The sequence below is a fragment of the Xiphophorus hellerii genome, chromosome 4 (assembly GCF_003331165.1).
Source record: "Xiphophorus hellerii strain 12219 chromosome 4, Xiphophorus_hellerii-4.1, whole genome shotgun sequence".
NCBI classification, from domain to species: Eukaryota; Metazoa; Chordata; class Actinopteri; order Cyprinodontiformes; family Poeciliidae; genus Xiphophorus; species Xiphophorus hellerii.
The window spans coordinates 11,777,351-11,798,419 of NC_045675.1; the positions used below are offsets into that span (position 1 = coordinate 11,777,351).

Here is a 21,069-nt window from a genome sequence, read left to right on the forward strand (position 1 = left end):
AGGTCTCCAGCTCTGATTGGAGAGCTCTTACTGCTCTGCATAAACAGCCAAATAATCAGGCTGCAACTCTTCTCCTTACTGCAAATCTTCTCTCTGCCTCCTTGTCTTTTTCAGCACTCCTTCCAGTATCTCTCCCCCTTGAATCCAACACAACATTTCTGTCTGAGGCGTCTCTGCCTCTGTATCAAATTACAGTTTTTATGTTGCACTCATCCACCGTGTTTACCCCCTTCCTTCCCTCTTCTTTTCCCCTCTGTCAAGTGACTTCCTATTTTCCTGCCACTACCTTACTCTCTCTCACTCTCCCTCCTCTTGTTCGCTGCCTCTCACACACAGAGTTTCTTGCAGTAATAACAGGTTGTGTGTTATTGTGTCTCTGTCTGTGAAGAGGCCACACCATCCGCTGTAGTGCTCTCCACTTGTTTAAATGGCTGTTTAATGCTGCAGCTGTGATAAAATGGCCATCACTTGAGATGAAGGCTCAGAGTGAATGTGAGTATAAAAGAGAGTGATTAAAAAAAAGCGTTATTGCGTTTCTGATCGCTGGGCCCATTCAACTCTAGAGGAGAAGCTGTTTGGTGTGCTTGTGCATAAGTGACTTCTGTTTGTTTTGATTGATAGTCGGCATTACTTAGTTTTGAAGAGGCCCTCCTGCCTCTGTAATCTGCCTCACAGCATGCATGTGAATGTATTGGTTTGTGTTTGTAATGGACAGGCAATAAGATGTCCAGTATCTGGTAGTGAGGATAGAGTAATGCCAGGTAAAGACATTACTAGCATAGTCATAACGACTGTTTCTGTAATGAACCCTACATGTGTCATTTAAAAAGTTTGGGTTGTTATTCATATTTTTGTTGACACGGTGCCTTGTAAAAGTGATCATACCACTGAACTACTTTGTCGGTCAAGTTTTGTAATGTTCTACCATCAAACATTGATGCTTTAAATTGAGAATATTATGTGATAAACCGACACAAAGTGCTGTCTATTTGTGAAAAGGTAGGAAAAGGATGCTTAAAAGTGGGCCATGTTTTCATGTTCATCCCTCTAAGTTACCACCTGATAGGATCACCTTTTGATGCAGCTACAGCTGCAAGTCTTTCCCATAAATAAAGTAGTGGAAGCTGGGATCAACATCCCTCTGACTTGCATTTTAATGATGTACAGTGATTGGGATGCTACAGGTTGCCTTTTGGGCATCAGCTGATTTTTCTCCAGTGTCTATGATGTTTACATTCAGCTTGAAGTCGTTTCAGATGCGTATTTCAGTGAGCACTGTTGAAAAGCATTGTTGTAGTTGAACCTTGTCAAGATGTGAAAATTTTGAAGCTGTATGAATACTTTGCAAGCCCCTACAAATTATTTCATTAGTTCCCAGATTCAATGTGGCTGTATTTGTAGTTGGTAATCAACTTTTTTTCTTTTTAGACTATATTTATGTACATTTTTTTGTGCAGATAATCAAATGTGCATGAGGTTTAATCAACCAGTCATTCATTTCAAATTGGTCGCTCTGCTAAGTAAGGATCATTTTTTATATACAAATTATAAAATTAGGGCATCAATGGAGACCAAACTCTCAATATTTGGAGAGTTCCTCTGAAATTTTAATTTCAGAGGATCGCTCCTAAGTGTATGTCCACTAGTGTTTGTCTAAATCACACACAGAAACACGCGTACATAAGGCATGATATATGCACAGCAAATTCGCTGCTCCTGGGGTCTTGAGCCGCCAAAGCCAATCATAGATGTCGGTGTGAAGCGGGTAAGCCTGCTCCAAGCCCCCACAGTCCCTCTCTACATCGGTCCTGGCCACAGACAAAATGCATGCCTAATGGCACTGTGTCAGTGGGTGTGTCGGCGTGTGGGGGTGTGTGTGTGTGTCACACGGAGGGGTGTATGTGTCAGGGTTTGTCTAACGCACCCTGACTAGCAGGGACACCCATGCAGGGCATTTGTAAACAGACACAGGGCAATCGTTCCAGCAGCATTGAATTAGGTATGCACATATAAATATGCAGACACACACACACACATTTGGCTTTAGAGCTTGGCATGGGGTGCGATGGATCAGTATGTGGCGCACTGGCTCACCTCAGAAACCTCTGAAAACAATTACTACTCTCACAGGGCTGCTCAGGGCACAGCTTGGACTAATAGACTGGACTATTAAGACGAAGAACTGGACTGGTGAAAACATATTTATTAAAAAACATAGGGAAATAAAGATTAAGCAGTGCAGTCTTACATTTTCTGTCCAAAAAACAATTGGGACTCATTCACATGTGTACAAGTCTTTTTCTTCCCATGCGTATTTGTTGGTGTATTTGTTGGTTCTCATGTTAAATATGTACGTAAATGAGAGACAAAGAGTGCTTCTGTTTCCGTTCACATGGACACAGGGCAATATGTGCGTAGCCATATGCTAATGCTGGTCTGGCTCTGTCTCTATCTCTCTGCAGGGCCCAGTGCCGGGGCCTTTGTGAGATAATCAGCATAATTCTTTTGACAAATACACATGGTTATTCTTAATTAGTATCACACACTGTCCCCCTGGCTTTACTATGCCTCTCTACCTGAACATCAGAACACACGCAAGCGATCAGCCGCACACATGCAGTTTTAGGGACCCAAGAGTCAGATGGTTGGAAATCAAAACGCGTTCGGATACACACCTGTTAGTATACATGCAAATGCATTCACAAAAACTTGATGACACATCATGGAGGCAGGAGCTCCTTCTGCAAAGGCTTTTTGTGCAGAAGTGCAAACTGTCTGATGGACTCAGAATGAGAAGAAAAATTAAATAGATTGCTTTCTTGCACTCTGTGCTCAAAGTTGTTTTGAACTCTGTTGGATTGATGAGGGCTTTAATGTCTAAATTAGTACGACCTCTTCCTGTCTTCTCTGTCCATATCATTGTCTTCTTTTTTTCTCCCTCTTTCTTATTTACACTATAAATCATTTCCCCCGTTCCTTTTCACTTCTTGCTCCTCTCTGTTGCATTTTGTATGATTAACTGGTGACTTTGATCATCGGCGCACATATGCATATGGTGGAGTTCACTGAATTTGAGTTGACAGGAACCCTTTCCTTTCATATCTTACTCTGCGACTCCTAATGTGATCTTCATAATCTGCCCATTTATTTTCCTTCAGAAAAACGCATAATAGACTTTTTTTATGACAGTTTGGGGTTTTTTACAGGTACAGCAGGTAGAGCTTTCATGCCAGATGTAGAGATAAACTTTTTTATTGTTCTGATTATTAGCTTGGTAAACCATAGATTGGTACAAACAGAATTGACTCGAGGCACAAATCAACTGAGAAAGTTTACATACAGTATGTGTCTCATTAGCATCACTCAAACAAATGGATCTCTGTTTGATAACAGTCATCCTCCAATAAGTCAGTATTAATGTTTGAGCTCTAAAATTCCTCTAACATCATTGTTTTTTTTTATTTAACATGGTAAATGCATCTGTATATATAGATGCATCTCTGTAAATTAGAATCTCAAAAGCTATATATTATACATATCAGTTAAAAATGTTAAAGTTTTGTTATATTCGTTGTTTAAAGTGGATTTTTAATGGTTTGGATGACTGGGTTACAGACGATGTATATCCAAACTGTGTTTTTCAGAATAATACGTTATCATATATTTCTATAACAAAAGTTTTGGTCATTTTATGGAAAGATCTTAGTGACAGAAATGAATTAATCATTGACGCATTTCGTAAGGAGAATAGAGAAAAAAGTTTATTGTTAAAGAAGCTGGTTGTTCAGAGTAAATGAAAAGTTAAGTGGAAGGAAAAAATGTGAAAGAAAGAAATGCACAAGCATCAAGAATAACTGCAACCTTCTGAAGATTTTGCATCACATGGACATACTTTTCAGCCACCTAAAATTTCTAATTTGGAAATCCTCTTTATGGTTTGTACATTATATTCTCCCCCTTCTTTTTTGAGAAAGTTAAAATTTGATTTCAGTTATTAACCAAAAGAAACTAAATGCATAAAACATCAGTGTGTGACTATTTTTTAACACACACATATATCATGTGAAGTGAGTCATAAGATTCAAGCAACACAGATTTGTTAGTGCAATCAATTAATGTATAGTGGTGTAGGGTAAAGTAACTATTTTCTGTTTTAACAATGGTGTATATAATGTTAGATGTTTTATGGAGAAATGATGCATGGATAATATAAAGATGATTAATTTTAGGTAGTTGAGTTCCTCAAATTAAATTCTGTTTAGGACCCGTATAATCTTGTGAAGGCAAGGAAAAAAAGAAACAAAGAAAACTCAAAACTCAGTCACTTTATTCATATAAATTTAAGTCAGAATATGTTAAACCTGACAGAAACTTTAAGGATAGAAGGTCGTTCCTCCCACTGCTTAAGTTTGGTTTAACCTAGTTACGTTAAAAATATTTTCTTCTCCTTTTTATTTATTTATTTTTTTGCTTGTGTTTCCAACAAATTCACCAACTCCTTGGTTTCGTTACATATGTTCTCAGTATGAACGCAAGTGTGTGCATGTATCACAGTAAAGTAGTTATTGTGGGAGTTGTTAATGCGGTGGAATAGTTATGTATTTCAGCAACATTTAATAACAGTCTGTCCACCTGCTTGTGTGTGTGTGGGCGTGCTCGTGTCTGTGTGTTGCAGAGAGCAGCCTGTTAATGCGGTGTGTTTCAGTGATAAAGTGTTTGAATGTATTGCCATCTAGAGGCATGTAGCAGAGTCTCCACGCTCCTATAAAATCTGCCAGCGCCAGATGCTGCTATTGACAATGTGCATATGTTAACCGCTTTATAGGCCACATGCCTCACATATTTCACTGGCTTTTAAGGTAGAGAGATCTCTCATTCTGGCTCACTTAATCTGTCTCTCCCTTTTGCCACATCTATCTTTTTTTTCTCTGCAGCTTTAGCCTCCTCCACTCTTTCTTTACTTAACTCAGTTTCTCTTTTCCCCTCCTCCTCTTCCTTTTTTTATTTACTTCCTTGGTTATTAGCTAACCCACATATTACTGTTTCTTATCAATCTTTCCTAATTGCCTTCCATGTGTTGCCTTACAAAAACATATTTTTTTTTACCTTTTTTTCCACTACATCCTCCTCTTTCTTTTCCCGCTCTCTCACCCCTCCCTGTCTCATTGTGGCTCTCCCTCCCTCTTTTAGTGAGAAGTGCATGTGATTTGCAGAAGGATTTAGCTTGCGTCTAGGTGTCTAGGGGCTTATTAATCCCGTTTTACTGTGAATGAAAAATATGTTGGCTTCCAGACATGAATATAGTGAGTACACGCGTTCTGGTTGTTGTTCAGACAGTTCAGCCTTGGTGCCACGCCACGGTGATTTGTCGGGGATTTCATTTGATTCAGTGAAAATTTGAGCCTTTTTGATCCTGCTACAGCTGCACTGAGTGGGTTACCAGTTAATCTCTTTACATATGCTCTGTTATGTGCAAGCAAAATGTGATCTGCAGCCTCAACACTTGAAAGAAGCATACCCTCCTGTGTTATGCATTCACACAAACGCAGAGATATCACTCTCATAGCTGCTTCAGAGCTCCCAGTTAAAAGCAAACCATAAAGACTGGGTATAAATGCTACATCCTGGAGCCTACTGCTCCCAGACTTCCATGTCATCGCACGCCAGGGCCTTTTGAATCAACAGTGTGTCTTTTATCAATTAGTAAATGGTATTTTCACTGTATCACACACGCATACACACCCCTCCTGCATCTGCCAGGGTGTTGGGCTGGGTCCCACTGCCTAAAGCTACTGGCACACACCCTGGTTTTGTGTGTGTTTGTGTATATGATATGAAATGGTGCATGTGTGACATAAATACTTAATCTGGAAGCTTTGAGTTCTCCCACCAGGGACAGCCGATTGCCTGCTACATTTCTCTCTGCCACTAAGGCATGTGTTTCTTACTTGACCGTGGCAGTCTGGATGTTGAAACACTGATATCACAAATCCCATGTTATGTCATCTTAGTTTCCATTCTTCCTTTTCATTCCTCTTTTAATAGTTGATACTCTGGTTCCATTCACACAGGATTTGTGTGAACAGTAACTAATTTCCTCTGGCTGGGTGTCAGGTTGGCATTTGTCCCACTTGATCAGCTTTCCTCTGTTGTCTTTTCACTCTTTCACATGTATTCTTGTCTTAAAACCATCTTTCCATAGATATCCCATTTATAACAAGTGAAAATTCTTCAAATTGTGACTTTTCTGAATACAACCATAATGATGGACATGTCAAAATAAGACTTGAATTTTGGTTTTGTTTTATAATGTCATAAATACTAACGAAAATCAGTTGGCACTGCATGATTGGTTAAATTTTGCATTTAAAAATTAAAAATTTTAAAGTTTCAAGTTTGAATTTCAAGCGACAAAATGCAGCCTTTCCATGTTCTCCAACCTTTGGATCCAAAATGGTCCATCTGTGTGTAAACATACTGCAGTAAAATAAAATGAAATAAAGTTTTAGGTTTAAGCACAGCAAAAATCACTGATCAATGCGATTTCACCACTAATCTTTTTAAATGTTGGTTCTTAGTCACTCAACATTCTAGTTAATTTTAGCCTTCACTTTAAAAGACATTGTACCAAAAATTGTTCCACTAAAGTTAGCGGTTTCTTGTATCAGAGTTTGAAAATAATGGTTCTATAACTTGTTTTCTGTCTCTCAGGGTTCAGTGTTGGAGGCAAGCAGTCTTTGGTCTTGACCCATTCAGTCCATACCGTCTTCGTGTGGAAGCTGTGAATGGGGCAGGTGGTTTGGAAGCTGAAAATAAAATTTTAAATATTCGGAGTGAATTGTGAGATAACCCTGAGGGAGTCTGATTGTTTTGTACCACTTCAGGCAGCGTTTCCAGTCTGTGGGTGGAGGTCAAGACCCTGGAGGCTTCTCCGACTGGCCTGGGGAACTTCACAGTGGAGCAGAGAGAGGAGGGCAGAGCATTGCTGCTCAGCTGGGATGAGCCACAGGCTCCAAACGGAGTCATCACGGTACGGAACCAAGACCAGGGTTGTCGTGACACTCAAATTTGAAAGTCGGAGGCGGGAGGGTTTGGTGCCTATCTCCAGCAGTGATTGGGCAAGGGGCGGGGTACTCCTTGGACGGGTCGCCAGTCAATCATAGAGCAACACAGGAGAAATAACGTGCATGCACACACTCACACTTCACAACAAATTAGAGAAAACAAATAGCCTGTTTCTGGGCTGTAAGAGGGTCTGTGGAATACCACATAACCGTCAATATAGGGGAAAAGAAACTGCATAGCAAAACAGTTGACAAGATAACACGAGGCGTTATTATCTTTATGGAAGTCTGTACCTTGGATTCAGTTGCACAGTTAGTTGGAACACTGATTGATTTACTGTGTGTGCATGTATCTGGGCTACACAAAGTTTTTTTCAGGATCTGGTCCATAACGTGTCTGTCTTTAAGATGGTTTGCCGGGGTTGTAGAGTTTTTTCTAGTCCCCACTCTGTAGCATATTACCAGGACTTATTGGCATCCTGTGACTTTAACTGTTTGTCTGCTCTTACATTTGAATTTTTGTCAAAAGAGGGTTGCAAACTCTCATCTCTGTACATGCTTCCCAAATTAGTGGAATTTTAAATCTTCATCAGCAGCTGTGAGGATGTGTTGAACTTCAAGGGGATGGAAACACTTCATGTTGTAGGAAGTACCTTTAAGCAGTTTATTTATATTTATATATTGAAATATGGATTATTTTAACTATCTTATGTGAGACAAAATCACAGACTAAGAGTAGGGTGAAGGTCATCATAGCAGCAACATTTAGACGTTGTATTGGTTCTCCTTTGTCGTTTATTATAGCTGATATTTTTGACATGTTTTTATTAAATCTGCAAGTACTTTAGCAATACAACAAACACACATCGTGAATGGTAGAAAAAATTCATACAAAACCTTGTCTGCAGTGTCCCATCTGCAAAGTTTCTGACTGTCTTCTTTCCCATATCCGTCCATCCAGATGTATAATCTGTACAATGAGGAGAACCTGGAGTTCAGCGGGCTTTCAAGGAGTTTCCTGTTTCGTCGTTTGGAGCCGTGGACTGTTTACTCTCTGACTCTTGAAGCCTGTACTGCAGCAGGCTGCACGCTCAGCCCTCCTCAGCACATCACCACTGCAGCTGCCCCACCGGCTTCCCAGCTGCCCCCTAGGCCTCTTTCTGTCGGGGCTGATCGGGTGTCGCTCACCTGGGATCCTCCATCACAACCCAATGGACCAATTGGAGAATATTCTCTGCTTGGAAGGAGTTTGGAGGAGAGGGGAAAGCTACGAAATAATGAAGAGGATACTGATGGAGGAAAGGTAGAAGAAATATTGGTTGTAGTTAAATATACTGCAGTAAGCAATTAGTCAATTAATCGCATAATGTATTTAAATTAGCTAGATTATTTTCATTCCCATGAATGAAAATATGTTTTGAAGGGCATTGTTGTTTACAGAATCATCTGATCTATTTTATTTATGGTTTTGATTATCTATTTTCTGTTTTATTTGGTTGTTGGTATTTTTAAATTAATGTTTATTGAGTTTTGAGAAAACTAACTTGCATTATTAAGCCATTATCAAAATTTTACTTGACAATTGTCTCAAAGCAACAATATTGTTGTTTCTCTCAATAAGTATTAGTATCAGTCAGTAAAATTTGTTAGCATGACAGGCCTAATGGTGACAAGCCATAACATTCAACTTAAAGGTTTCCTGAAGGAATATCTTAGGGTTTTGATTTAACTCTCATAGTTAATAACAATGGAGTTCCATCTAGAAGAACATGCTTTTGCAAAGTTTATTTCTGTTTCAAATAGAATTTAATTCTTAACTTAAACGCCTACCTTTATCATCAATCATGTCTCCTACAGGTGCTCTTCACAGGATTATCTCCCACAGGAAGCTGAAGGTCTCTCCTACACAGTAACTGGTTTACGTCCCTGGACCCAGTACGAGTTCAGTGTCTGTACTCACAACCCGGCGGGACACACCTGCAGCCCCTGGGTCACTGTAACAACCAGACAAGCCCCTCCTCGTGGTCTAGCCTCTCCGACAGTGAGACACGTCCATGGTCGGCCCAGTGAGGTGGTGGTGTCCTGGACTCCTCCATTGGAGCCAAATGGGGTTCTGCAATCCTACAGGATACAGAGAAATAATGTCAACTTCAAGTTCAGTTTTGATCCAACTATCTTGACCTACACAGACGAAGACCTGCACCCATTTTCAACATATAGGTATTAAGTGTTTTTTGTTTCCTTTAATGTATCTCTCATCATATGTGCAGATAAAATAAGCCAAGAAAAATAAACAAAAAAGCTTCAATTTATTCTCTCATAGCTATTCAGTGACAGCCTGCACCTCGGAGGGATGTACAACCAGCCCCCAGACCAAAATCACAACGCTAGAGGCCCCACCCGAGATGGTGGAACCCCCCACCGTGAATGCCATAACTTCTCATCATATAAACGTTTCATGGAGTAAACCTCTGATGCAGAACGGACAGGTGACAGAATATGTGCTGAAACTGAACAACAAAGAAGCGTATCGTGGAAGAGACCTCAATGCAGCACTGTCATATCTGCAGCCACATACATCCTATCAACTGGTTCTCTTGGCATGTACCAGAGGCGGCTGCACTGCAAGCAGCACAAAAACCGTAGTTACTGAGGAAGCTCCCCCGACTCACCTGGCTGCCCCAACAATTAAGGTGTTTTTTTAAATTTCTAACTTGAAGTTGAAACCAATTATTTAGTCAGTGAATTATTGAAAAATCATTGAAAAATCTGTACGAAAGAGAGAATAAACATAATGTTCAATTGCGAATTAGTTTTTCTGTGCAATATAAAGAACCTTTTATTGATTTCTTGTTACTTAATTATTACCTTTCGACCCTGTTTAATGTATTTTTCTTCAACTACATTTCAGGTTACTGGCCCAGAGTCAATTGAGATTACGTGGAGACCCCCCGATCGTCCTAATGGGATCATCACCGGTTACGAGCTGCGCAGAGATGGTGAAGTTATCTACATCGGCAGAGACATGCATTATCATGACTTCACTCTCATACCAAGTATGGAGTACAGCTATGTTGTCAGAGCCAACAATAGCAAAGGAGCTGTCAGCAGCGAAGTAGCCACAGCAAAGACTCATCAATCAGCCCCGTCTGGTGTAGGTTTCCCAACACTGACATCACTGGAGGCAACCCAGGTGGGTCAATCTTTTTTAAGCGACTCCAAATCAAGAGCTCTAGAAGTTGTGGTTGAACATTTTTGACGCTGTTTTGTTATTTTTCTTACCAGGTTGGAGTAGAGTGGCAGACGCCAGCTCGTCCTAATGGAGACATTGTGAGCTACTCCGTGTATCTGAGAGATCCAGTCCATCTTAACATCACCAGTTCTGTCTTCACTCCAGAGGACAGCGCCTTTTTTGACAAACGAATCATTCTGCATGGGTTGGGTCCCTACCGTAGGTCAGTCTGAGTGGATTTCAGTCAGTGACTCCACCTTTTCTTCCGGTCTCCAACAGATGACGTCAGTGCTTTAATTTCGGTCAAGGACCTTTGTTCAAATGCACAGCTTTTGTCCACACAGGCTTTGTGCAGGTGAAAATTTATTTGGGCCTGGGCAATGATAGTTAATTGCAAGAGGTCTGGTATGTTCAGCTTGATGATTCAATCATTTTCACAGGCAGAAAGACTTTTTTAACCTTTGCTATCAGGGGTGAAGAGGAAACCACATAAAAGCCATATTTACGCACTTATTCTGGTGTATCATTTTCAAACTGCTTCACATTTGTGCACTACTTTGTGCTGGCCACATTACATCCCATTTGTGGGTATAATGCTACAAATGTGGAAAACTTTGCAAGATGGGATTCACATATCAAAGAGACAAGTCAAGAAAAAGCATTTTTTCTTTAAATGTGTCTGATTTAGTCTATTATTGGACATTTTTCTTTTAAAGAAATTTCCCATGTACATTCCTTCTCTTAAAAATCTATATATTTTAATCTCTGTAGGTATGAAGTGAGGGTAGAGGCTTGCACAGAACTGGGCTGTTCCTCCAGTGACTGGTCCTCCATACTCACACTGGAGGCTCCCCCTGCTGGTCAGCCGGCACCACTCTTAGATCTCACCTCTGACCCCCATACTGGCCTGCAGACGAGCTTTCTTCTCACCTGGTCTCCCCCGGGTCAGTCGAATGGTAGGATCCTACATTACGAGGTGCACCGCAGGCAGAATTTCTCGGAAACAGACAAGACGAGTTCAGCAACAGTTGTTTACAGGAATGTCTCTGCATCATTCAAAGATGGCGGACTCCAGCCTTACACAGCATACCAGTACCAGGTAAGATGAAAAAGGTGTATTTTGAAAAGTGTTATCTGTAAAAGAAAAGCAATCTAGGTGATTAACCTAAACTAGTACTGAAAGACTATTTGTGTGGATAGTTGGGTCCAGGTTAGACACCCCCAAAAATACAGGCTGCAACAGAAATGTAAACACTATTTGACACAAACTGACACAAACAGAGTAAATTCAGTGTGAGCCTCATTATAAACAGGACTGTGAGGTTTTGCAGTAAAATTTATTTTAAACACCTCTTCCTAAATACAATAACATCATGCTACAGCACCATGTTACCCAGCACCTATTATCCCCAACAATCACAAACACACTAACACACATTCACATAACTAATCAGACAGGTGTTAAATGGAGCACTCCATAATCATGCTGTTGTGCTTGTGCACTGGCACACTAATTGACAGGTTAGCCCTTTGGAAGCAACAATAACATTAGCATTCCTGCCTGTCAGACGTATGAGCCGAGGCCAGAGAACGGATGTAATTGATTGAGTTTGCCTGATTGTGGTGCCGTCTTTATTTACGAGACTTCTAATTTATGACATAAGAAGGGAGTGAAGGAGGAGCTTTGGGAGATGACGAGTGGGCAACGGAGCCATTAATCACCGGGCCCTCTGAGCACCCCACTTCCTGATTACCAGCCAGCCAATCGAATTAACTGTCAGCCTGCTTGGTAACAGAGCTCGTATTGGAAAGACCTTTTAATGGTGACCGCTACATGTCCCTGGAGAATTTGGCAGTGGAGGGAGGATTGAAGTGGTTGGACAACATGCTATGTGTAAGTTGGTGATGATCATACACAGTTCAGGAAACTAATTTTCTACCAAAAAGTTTTCCTCCAACCACTTTATCTCGCTTCTGTTTTCTGTCTCTTTATCCGTTTTATTTCCATTAGCGTATCTAGCTGTTCACTCACCCATCCACCTGTTTTTAATTCTGTGTTGATGTCTGGCCGCTGCACTTTCTCTGCATGTGCTTCAAGCGTACACAAGGACGAGTCAGTTCAGTGTAGCACACCACAGCTCGTAGAGAGAAATCATATTAGGCTAATTACACTGGGTCATAAGCTCCTATTGACAGCTTTATGCGTGCTTTTAATTACTGCCCACTTTCACACAACTTAGCCCCTTCACCCCAAGTAGATGCACCCGCCAAGTTATTGTGTCGGCCTATCAGAGCACTAAAACCGAGCCTGCTGTCCCGCCATCCAATAAAAATGCTCAAATCCTGCCTGGAAGTGTACTGAAGTCGTTTGTTGCCATGGCGGCTCTTTTGCTGCCGTGGCAGCTTGCAGGATATATTTTTATTTTGTGTCTAACAAGCCAAATCATGGCCCAATAGGAGGCAAGAAGACAAGAGTGGAGAAAAGGCTGTAAAAAGTTTGTAGATGATATAAGGACGAAGGCATGAGCTGTACCTTTTTAACACTGGATCAAGGGCGAGGTGATGTGGGCTGACTTTAAATTTTAACATTTATTCCCTGTTCTGACTATGTGGCACAAACTTTTTATTATCACTCAAAGTCGTAAGTGGTCTTAACTTTGTTGCTATGGAGAAGAACATAGATGTTGCTGGGTAAAAATGTGTCATTCTTAACCAGTTTTGTTTCTTTCTGAATTCACACTGATGAGTTAATTCAAGTTAAGTGGAAAAAGACGCAACTTGGATATTATATTGTATGTGCAGTGAGATCTGTTGTTTTTCTAAATGAGTAATTAATTACAATAATGGTTATGGTGGTAGATGAGTTTAGCATTGAACTTCACAGACAAGAACTAACTGTTCACAGAAAGAAAAAATATGTACGAATTCATGTTCTCATTTAATTGTGAAAATATAACTTTTGGTCAGATGAGACCATTATGAAACACAGTAGTGGCAACGTCATTAACAGGGATGCGTACAGCAGGAAAACAAGACTTCTGACTCGGTGGACATTCACTTTTCAGCTGGCAGCGATGACAAACATTTAAACCAGAGCAGCAATGGAATGGCAAAAATCAGCACTTTCATGTGTTGGAAAGGTCCAGTCAAGATCCACACCTAATCCCAGTTAAGAATCTGACTGGTCCTATGCTATTTTGTGAACAGAGAATGGAGAAAACTTCTGTTTCTGGATGTGCAAAACTGGTAGAGACATTTCCTGATAGACTTAGAGCCACAATTTTGACTCAGTGGCTGAATACAAATGCATGCAAAACATTTCAGATTTATATTTGTTGAAAGCAGTTCACTATTCTTTTTCTTCTTCTGACAAAATATGAAATAGGTTTGCAATGCACTACACTTTTCATCTGATATTGTGCTGTGGATCAGTGGGCAAAACAGTTATCTTTTAAATTGTAAGGTTGTTGGTTCACTTCCAGCCACATGTCTGGGCAATTGGTACTTAACCCTAAGGTGTATTAATGTGGCTTTAGTGTAAGGTGCTTTGAGTGGTCAACATTACTGGAAAAACTCTATACAAGTTCACCAGTCCATAATAATTTGAGAACTATTTCCTAAACTTTTAAACTGTTAGAAAAATTTAATTGTAGATTAATCTTACTATTATCCTACCAATGCTGCCTTTAAGTTTCAGATGAAAAGATGCTTAGGTTCTTTCAGGCAAAACAATATGTTAACATGAACAGTTTTGATCACTTTCACCATGAACATCATAGGCATCTAAATATTTATTCAATATGTAACTAAAATCTGAGTTGGTTTTTTTTCCCCTTATTTTGCACAAAGAACCACCTCAGTACATTATTTCTACAGCTTTAAACTAAACAGCCAATATGGATGAATATAATAAAAAGCCTCTTTACTCTGTTGATGTAAATAATATATTTCTTTAAAAAGTGATTGTGTCTCTGTTAAAAGCTACAAACGGGAGCCATTTTGTTTCACTCTGTGTATTACTATTGTTGAACTATGAAAACTGACCTTAAATGAGGCAAGTCCTCGAGATATTTCATCTTTGATGAAGAGGTCACATCAAAGAGGTCTTTGATGAATTGTCCGTTCATTCTTGGAATAATCTGATAGACCTGCTCCTCATTTAAAGTTTCACCACAGTTCCATGTTTTCTCTAACTGTGAATAATGGCTCTCACTGTAGTTCACTGGAATCCCAAAGTTTTAGAAACTACTCTGTAACACTTTCCAGATCGACAGATATCAGTAAGTGTGTTTCTCATCTCAAATTACTTTAGCATGGGACATGATGTGTTGCTTTGGAGATCATTTGGCCTTTTCAAATCAAAAAATTAAATGGAAAATGCATTTTCAATTGCACACATTGGAATCCCTTAAAGCTAATAAGTAATACATTATCACTCTGGTTTCACAACATGTATCTTGCTTCTCCTGCTTGCATCTTCACATCTTTTCATCCTTCCCTCCTCCTCTCAATCTCAAGTCTCTCCATCTTCTGCTCTTCTTTCCCCTCTCCCTCCTCAGTCCATCTGTGCTGTCACTTAGATCAATCAGTCTGATTGATTACGGCCTAATTGACTATTATTGAGGTTAATTCAACTCTTAACACACACACAAGCGTATGCATACACTAACAAATCTCGCCTTCATAGCCACAAACAACAAACCGTGCACACATGCACACACTTTCAACACTAAAGCTCAAAGCCATCCATCTGCCTTCTGCACTACTTCTGACAGGCTACAGATGACTTACACATGCAAATCTCCACCCCGCCTGACCCTGCGCTGTGTACACCCTCTAATTATATCCAACACAAGCACACAAATAAGATTACTGTGTATGTGTGTGAATAACTCCTTGATGAAGGTGAAAAGTAATTGTCATGCAGATATGTTAGTATTGGGATGCATGGTGAAAAGGTTTTGCTCTCACTCCTGATGGTAGTTCTGATGGATGGTCCATCGAATTGACTTGCACTCGTCTGTTGGTCAGGTGAATATTGGTTAATTAAGCGAAGCCTTCCTCGGTAAGACTTCATAAAGTGTGTTTTAAATGCCGACGATAGGGTTGGGCAGTAGTTAATATCGCATATTACCTCTCGTTTTTTTATGTGGTTTGATCACATTGTTGAGCGATTGTGTGGTTTGTGACCAACAGGTGTGGGCTGTAAATTCAGCTGGTTATGCTTCCAGTCCATGGGTCAGTGGGAGAACTGGACCTGCCCCGCCTCAGGGCATCGGGCTTCCCATTTTCCTAGATGTTTCAGCAACCTCAGCAGCCGTGAACATCCACCCTCCTGCTCAACCCAATGGGATCGTGAGCCTCTTCAGAGTGTTCTCATTGGACCGCAACAACATCACTACTCTGGTAGCTACTGGATTAAACCTTTCACTTATTAGAATTGCATCTTTCTCTTTCGCAAACAACAGTTTTCATTATTAAAAATTCAAAAAACCTCCACCTCATCCTGCTGCTTTTCTTTTCCTGCAGCTCTCAGAAGGCACGTCCCATCAACAGACACTCCATGGTTTACATCCTTACACTCGGTACTTGGTGGGAATTGAGGCTTGCACTTGTTATCAGGTAAATATTATACTACTTGAAGAGAAAAAGTTAATATATGTGGATGCATCTGAATAAATTACATTTTTTAAAAACTTTTTATTAAGTTGATATTTCAATTTAGGTAGTGAAATTCACATATAGATTTATTACACACAGAGTGATGCATGTTAAGTATTTACTTCTGTTAGTTTAGATTATCATGACTCTAAGCTCAATTTGTTAGTAAATTAGGATGTCATGTAAAACAAACTAAATATTTCTGATATAGAAATAACAGCTTATTAAATTGAATATTTGGTCAGGGCTTCTTTTGCATCACTGCAGCATTGAGGAGATCAACTTAGAGTCCTGCTGAGGAAATACAGTTGCTTTGATAGCGACCTTCTTCTCATCTGCACTGTTGGGACTCTTATTTCTTATCTTCCTCTTTACCTCTTCCCCATGAAGCACTCCAATATTTCCTGGTTAACAGCTGAGCTGGTTTTGAGCTTGATAAATCACAGTGTACCAACACATCAGATGACATGGCTCCGCAAATCCTAGTGACTGCGGAAACCCATGTGGCCTCAAACAACTTTTGCTGTCCTTGTTGCTCGTGGACATTTTTCTACAACATTTTCTTTCCCCTCAATTGTGCATTAATACCCTTGGATGCAGAATTTGAACAGTTAGTTTTTTTTATAGTGAGTTTATGTGGTTTACCCTCCTTGTGCAGGGGTCATTGTCTTCTGCACCGTTATGAAATCAGCAATTTTTCATATGTTCATGTAGACCTTAACATAAACACGACAGATAATCTATATTAAAAAATCATTTTTTATTGGTCTTGTGTAAAATTCAGATTTTCTGATTAACATAATCTTTGGTTTTTATTACCTGTAAGCCATAGTCAAAATAAATAAATGCTTGAACAATACCCTTCTGTTTTTGATCAATATTTTGATTATTATTAATTAAATCAAGTAACTTTTTGATGATATTCTAATTGACTGAGATGCTCCTGTATGGTCCACTTTCGTGACACTAGTTGTAGCTTTGCTCCTCTTTGAACAATTCTCAGTGTTGTAGCCGGGGTCCAGTGAGGGAGCTCCACACCCTCGCTGCCCCCCCAGATGACCAGCATCCCCCTCGTCTCCTCACCCTGACGTCCCGCTCAGTCCAGATGGAATGGGACGAACCGACGGCGCCAAATGGAGTCATTGACAGGTGAGGAAAACTCTTAGAGTGCACATAGCTCAGAAATCAAACACACCTCTAATCTCACTCAGTGTCTGTGTGTGTGTCCAGCTGTGAGCTTCATATCAGGACATCCTGCCCTCAGCCCCCCCAGCCTGTACCGTTAGCCTGCACAGAGGGGCCAACAGAAATCTGTTTCTTTGGCAAACAGCGGAGCTATAATGTTACAGGTAATTCCATTATTATTACTTAAAGGTGACCCATTATGCTTCCTTAGTATAGGTCTATGAGCTGTACAAATCATTTTCATTATAATTTTTCATGAAATTATCCTAAGTTAAGGAGATTTCACTCTGCTCAGTTCTGCATATTTTGAGTTCCCTTCAGAATGAGCTGTTTTAGGACATCTTGTCACTTTAAATCCAAATAAGTTGCTGCTGGCCATGCCCCCCAACTCAACGTTTACACTCGCACAGGAAAATGGCTGCGGACAGATGTGCAATTATACAACCGTACATCTTTGAAAAGCAGAAGTGGAGCCTCCTGCTCAACCAACACATTTGCAGGAAGTGATTTCTAGGATGGCATGTCAACAACTAAACACTTGTCTTTACCAGCAGTCATTGGTCAGCTAGTTTTCAGCGGTAAAACCAGCTGACCAAATGTGCTGGAGGTTGCTTGGGTTTTTAAGTGATGGGCTGGGCTCAGCTGGGGTTGCTAGGTAATAGCGCAGCGTCCTCAATTGTGACTTAGCTCTCAGGAGATTTTTGAAACAGCTCATTTTCCAGACACCCAAAAATATAAACTTATTGGCAACAAACAGCTTTTTAAGCACTTCGACTGTTTTTAGGAGCAGCTGAAACCAAAATGGAAGGATAACAACCAAATGTGAATTTTTCATAGGTGTCCTCTAAAATATTTACTGTTTCCAGACTTGCTTTACATCTTTAAAGTAAAATCCCATGAAAATACTATTATGTTTATTATTTCTATTCTGTTCCTAATAACAGATCCCAGCAATTCTTAAGCTACCATCAATCTATAAATCTAAGAATATCAGGAGTCTGTTTACATCCTTGGAAATATAAATGCTGAAGCATGCATGTTTTCACTAAAATAAAACAGTAAAATTTCTGTATTTCACTGTGCAGGGCTCCAACCATACTCTGCCTATGAGCTGAGGGCTGCCTGCTTCAATAAGATGGGCAGCACTGCCTCCAACTGGACGGCCGTCAGCACACTCAGCGAACGTAACACATTTATTCAGTCCTCCTGAAGCCACAGCTAAGCACTTAAAAGAAGCAGTAAAATACAGTTTAAATGTGTTTGTCTCCCTGCAGCCCCCCAATATGTGTCTCCCTTCTCCGTGGACAGCAACCTGACCGTGATCTGGCTGGACTGGACGGACACCTTTTCCCTCAACGGGTTCCTGAAGGAGTTCACCGTGACCGAGAGCCAGCTCAGGGTTTACAGCGGCTTCTACAGCCACCTTCATATTCCACGCACCTCCCGGAAAAGTGAGGGCGCAAGCACCAAACACATTCACATGCTTTGTAGTAATGTGCACCTTCTGGAACACAATAATTCACAGGTTTTTCTTGCATCAAAATTTTACTTTGATATATATATTTTTTCAAAGCTTCAATATTCTAGATATGTCTCTGTGCATCAATTGAGAAAAATAATTAAATTTGTCTTCTAATATTGAGTTTTTGCAGATTTATATATTTCTGTAGAGTCTATAACATTTAAAGCAAATAGTGAAAGCATCTTAAAAGCTTTGAGACTTTTAGAATTCATTAGCCGCTGAAAGTCAAATTAAAAATATAAAAATAGACAACTCTTCTCAGGGAAAAATATATTTGTGTAATATAAAGAGCTTTTCCATGATAATTGAGAAGAATGTCAGTAAGTTTCATTATGCCACTCTACAGTAACTGGATATTTTTGTTTGTTTGGAGGATAAAATGAAATATTTGCTAATGACACAACAGATGACATCCTCGGGTTTCCAGAATTGGGTTCAAGAGAGAGTGACTGTACATTACATGTCCAGTGCTTAGATTTCTGATTGCTCCTATTGTTGTTTTAAGTTGTGCAAACTCATGCAGAACAGTACATGTTTGTAATGTCATGAAATTTTAACTTGCTATATTTTCTGCTTTTTTCTTTGGATTTTTTTGTAGCTCTTTCCTTTCAGGTGACGTGTATCACAGACAGCGGCAGCGCCAGCACGCCCACCATCAGATACAACCCAACCACAGGCCTTGGTACCCTCTCTCCAGTGTCTTCCTAAACTACCTCGAATGTAGAAACAAGAACTAAAACTGCATGTGTTAGCATATTGACTGTTTTAACTCTTCATTTTCTGTGCAGGTCCTCTTGAACCCGTTGATGGTGATAAACAGGGCATCAGCATTTCAGCCACTCCCGTTTACTCTGAATTGTGGTTCATTCTGCTGTTTGTGCTGCTCGGTCTGTTCCTCCTTGCAATACTGATTGGTTTACTCCTAAAAAGGTATATTCATGTGACATGTTTATAGAATATATTTATTTTTTACTATTCATTTATCTTATTTAATAAAAAAAGAATCAAAAATAAATCAATTTTCTTTTTCCCATTTAGAACTTTGAGGAAGAATCCATCAGCCCGAGAGCGCCCTCCACTGGTCATGCTTCAGAAGACCAGAAAGGCTGGAGGAGACACGTACAAGGTGAGGGGCAAAAAGAAGAGCAGCTCAGAAAAACAAGGTTTTAAAAGATTAACGGTAACTGTAAATAAAAAGGAAAAGAAGACCATCATGTAGAAGGTTCATACAGGTCAAACCAGGGGCTCTGTAACATTAATGACCAGGTTAACAACTGAAGCTGCTGGTGCTTCTCAGTTTAACAGCATGTCATCAAAAAGCTCTTTTGTTTTTGCAATTCAAATCAAACGTGAAACTTATGTGATGTACAGTTACATCAGATATTTCAAGTATTTTTTTTTTTTTTTCATTTTAAAGATCATAGCTTGCTGCTAATTCAGAATGGACTTCAAGCCCCTTGAATTTTGTACATGTCCACTCTCCCTCAAAACTTTAGGACCTTGATGTGTAAATGAAATGCGATTAACAATTTACTTTCTTTTTTGCTTTCACCTGAGAAGAAGAGTTTGGAAGAATAGTTTTTCTATATCTAAAACTCAGATATACAAAAGTTTTATATCTGTTTCCACTCCAATCTTGCACATCCAGACCTTTTTTTTCTTGGCTCACCTGAGATGAGCTGCAGTTGACCAAACTGTTGAATGGGCTTGGCTTTTCAACCCACTCATAACTCAGCTCACACCTGTTGCTTGTCCATCTTTCTTTACCTTATCTTTTCCTTCTAATCAACTTTGCATGAATCTACTTGGATTTAGCAATCACTTTCTTTATCGATGACGTTTTGTGACGTGAATGGACAACCAATGAGTCAGTGGTCTTGCCTGTGATTTTATTGGCTTATTTTTATAAGTTCTGCATAATAATAAATTGTTATGAGAAAATCATTTGCTTTTTTATTTCATATGAGCCACAATCATCAACATTGATAGAAATAAATGCTTGAAATATTTCACTGTGTGCAATAAATCTGTATAATAGGGGTTTCACTTTTAATATTGAAATCTGTTTTAGATAAGCCTTTAAGTTTCTGACATAAATCGGACTCAGCTCAGTCTCTAATGAGACCAAACATTCAGCTTTCAGGACCCTCAAACATCTGCTTGGAGGGCTTCATGTTGTGCATATCCACATATTCATTGATTCCAGGAAACAGCTCTGTTAAATAGTATTACTATAATGACATGGCATTTTTTTCTCTATAAAACTGTAATAAAGATAATATTGTGCTCTGAAGCGAAATGTTTTATCTGTAAAGTGTGTCACCTCAATGTGCTGGTTACTTTTTGTTCGTAAAGCAGCTTTTCTTTAAGGCGTATATTTTTGCTCTTTCTTCCCTCTTTTAATC

General features: G+C 39.7%; 1 protein-coding gene across 1 annotated transcript in view; it reads left to right on the plus strand.

Annotated features, from left to right (window-relative positions):
- Positions 1-21,069, plus strand: part of ush2a (Usher syndrome 2A (autosomal recessive, mild)) — a 191,874-nt gene that overhangs the window by 166,385 nt on the left and 4,420 nt on the right. Inside the window, 17 exon segments of the mRNA XM_032560862.1 lie at positions 6,735-6,794; positions 6,885-7,030; positions 8,026-8,388; positions 8,935-9,284; positions 9,388-9,757; positions 9,976-10,257; positions 10,350-10,519; positions 11,068-11,395; positions 15,493-15,702; positions 15,826-15,918; positions 16,961-17,106; positions 17,188-17,306; positions 18,228-18,326; positions 18,417-18,593; positions 19,263-19,346; positions 19,453-19,594; positions 19,703-19,790. Coding sequence (XP_032416753.1) covers positions 6,735-6,794; positions 6,885-7,030; positions 8,026-8,388; positions 8,935-9,284; positions 9,388-9,757; positions 9,976-10,257; positions 10,350-10,519; positions 11,068-11,395; positions 15,493-15,702; positions 15,826-15,918; positions 16,961-17,106; positions 17,188-17,306; positions 18,228-18,326; positions 18,417-18,593; positions 19,263-19,346; positions 19,453-19,594; positions 19,703-19,790 — 3,227 coding nt within the window.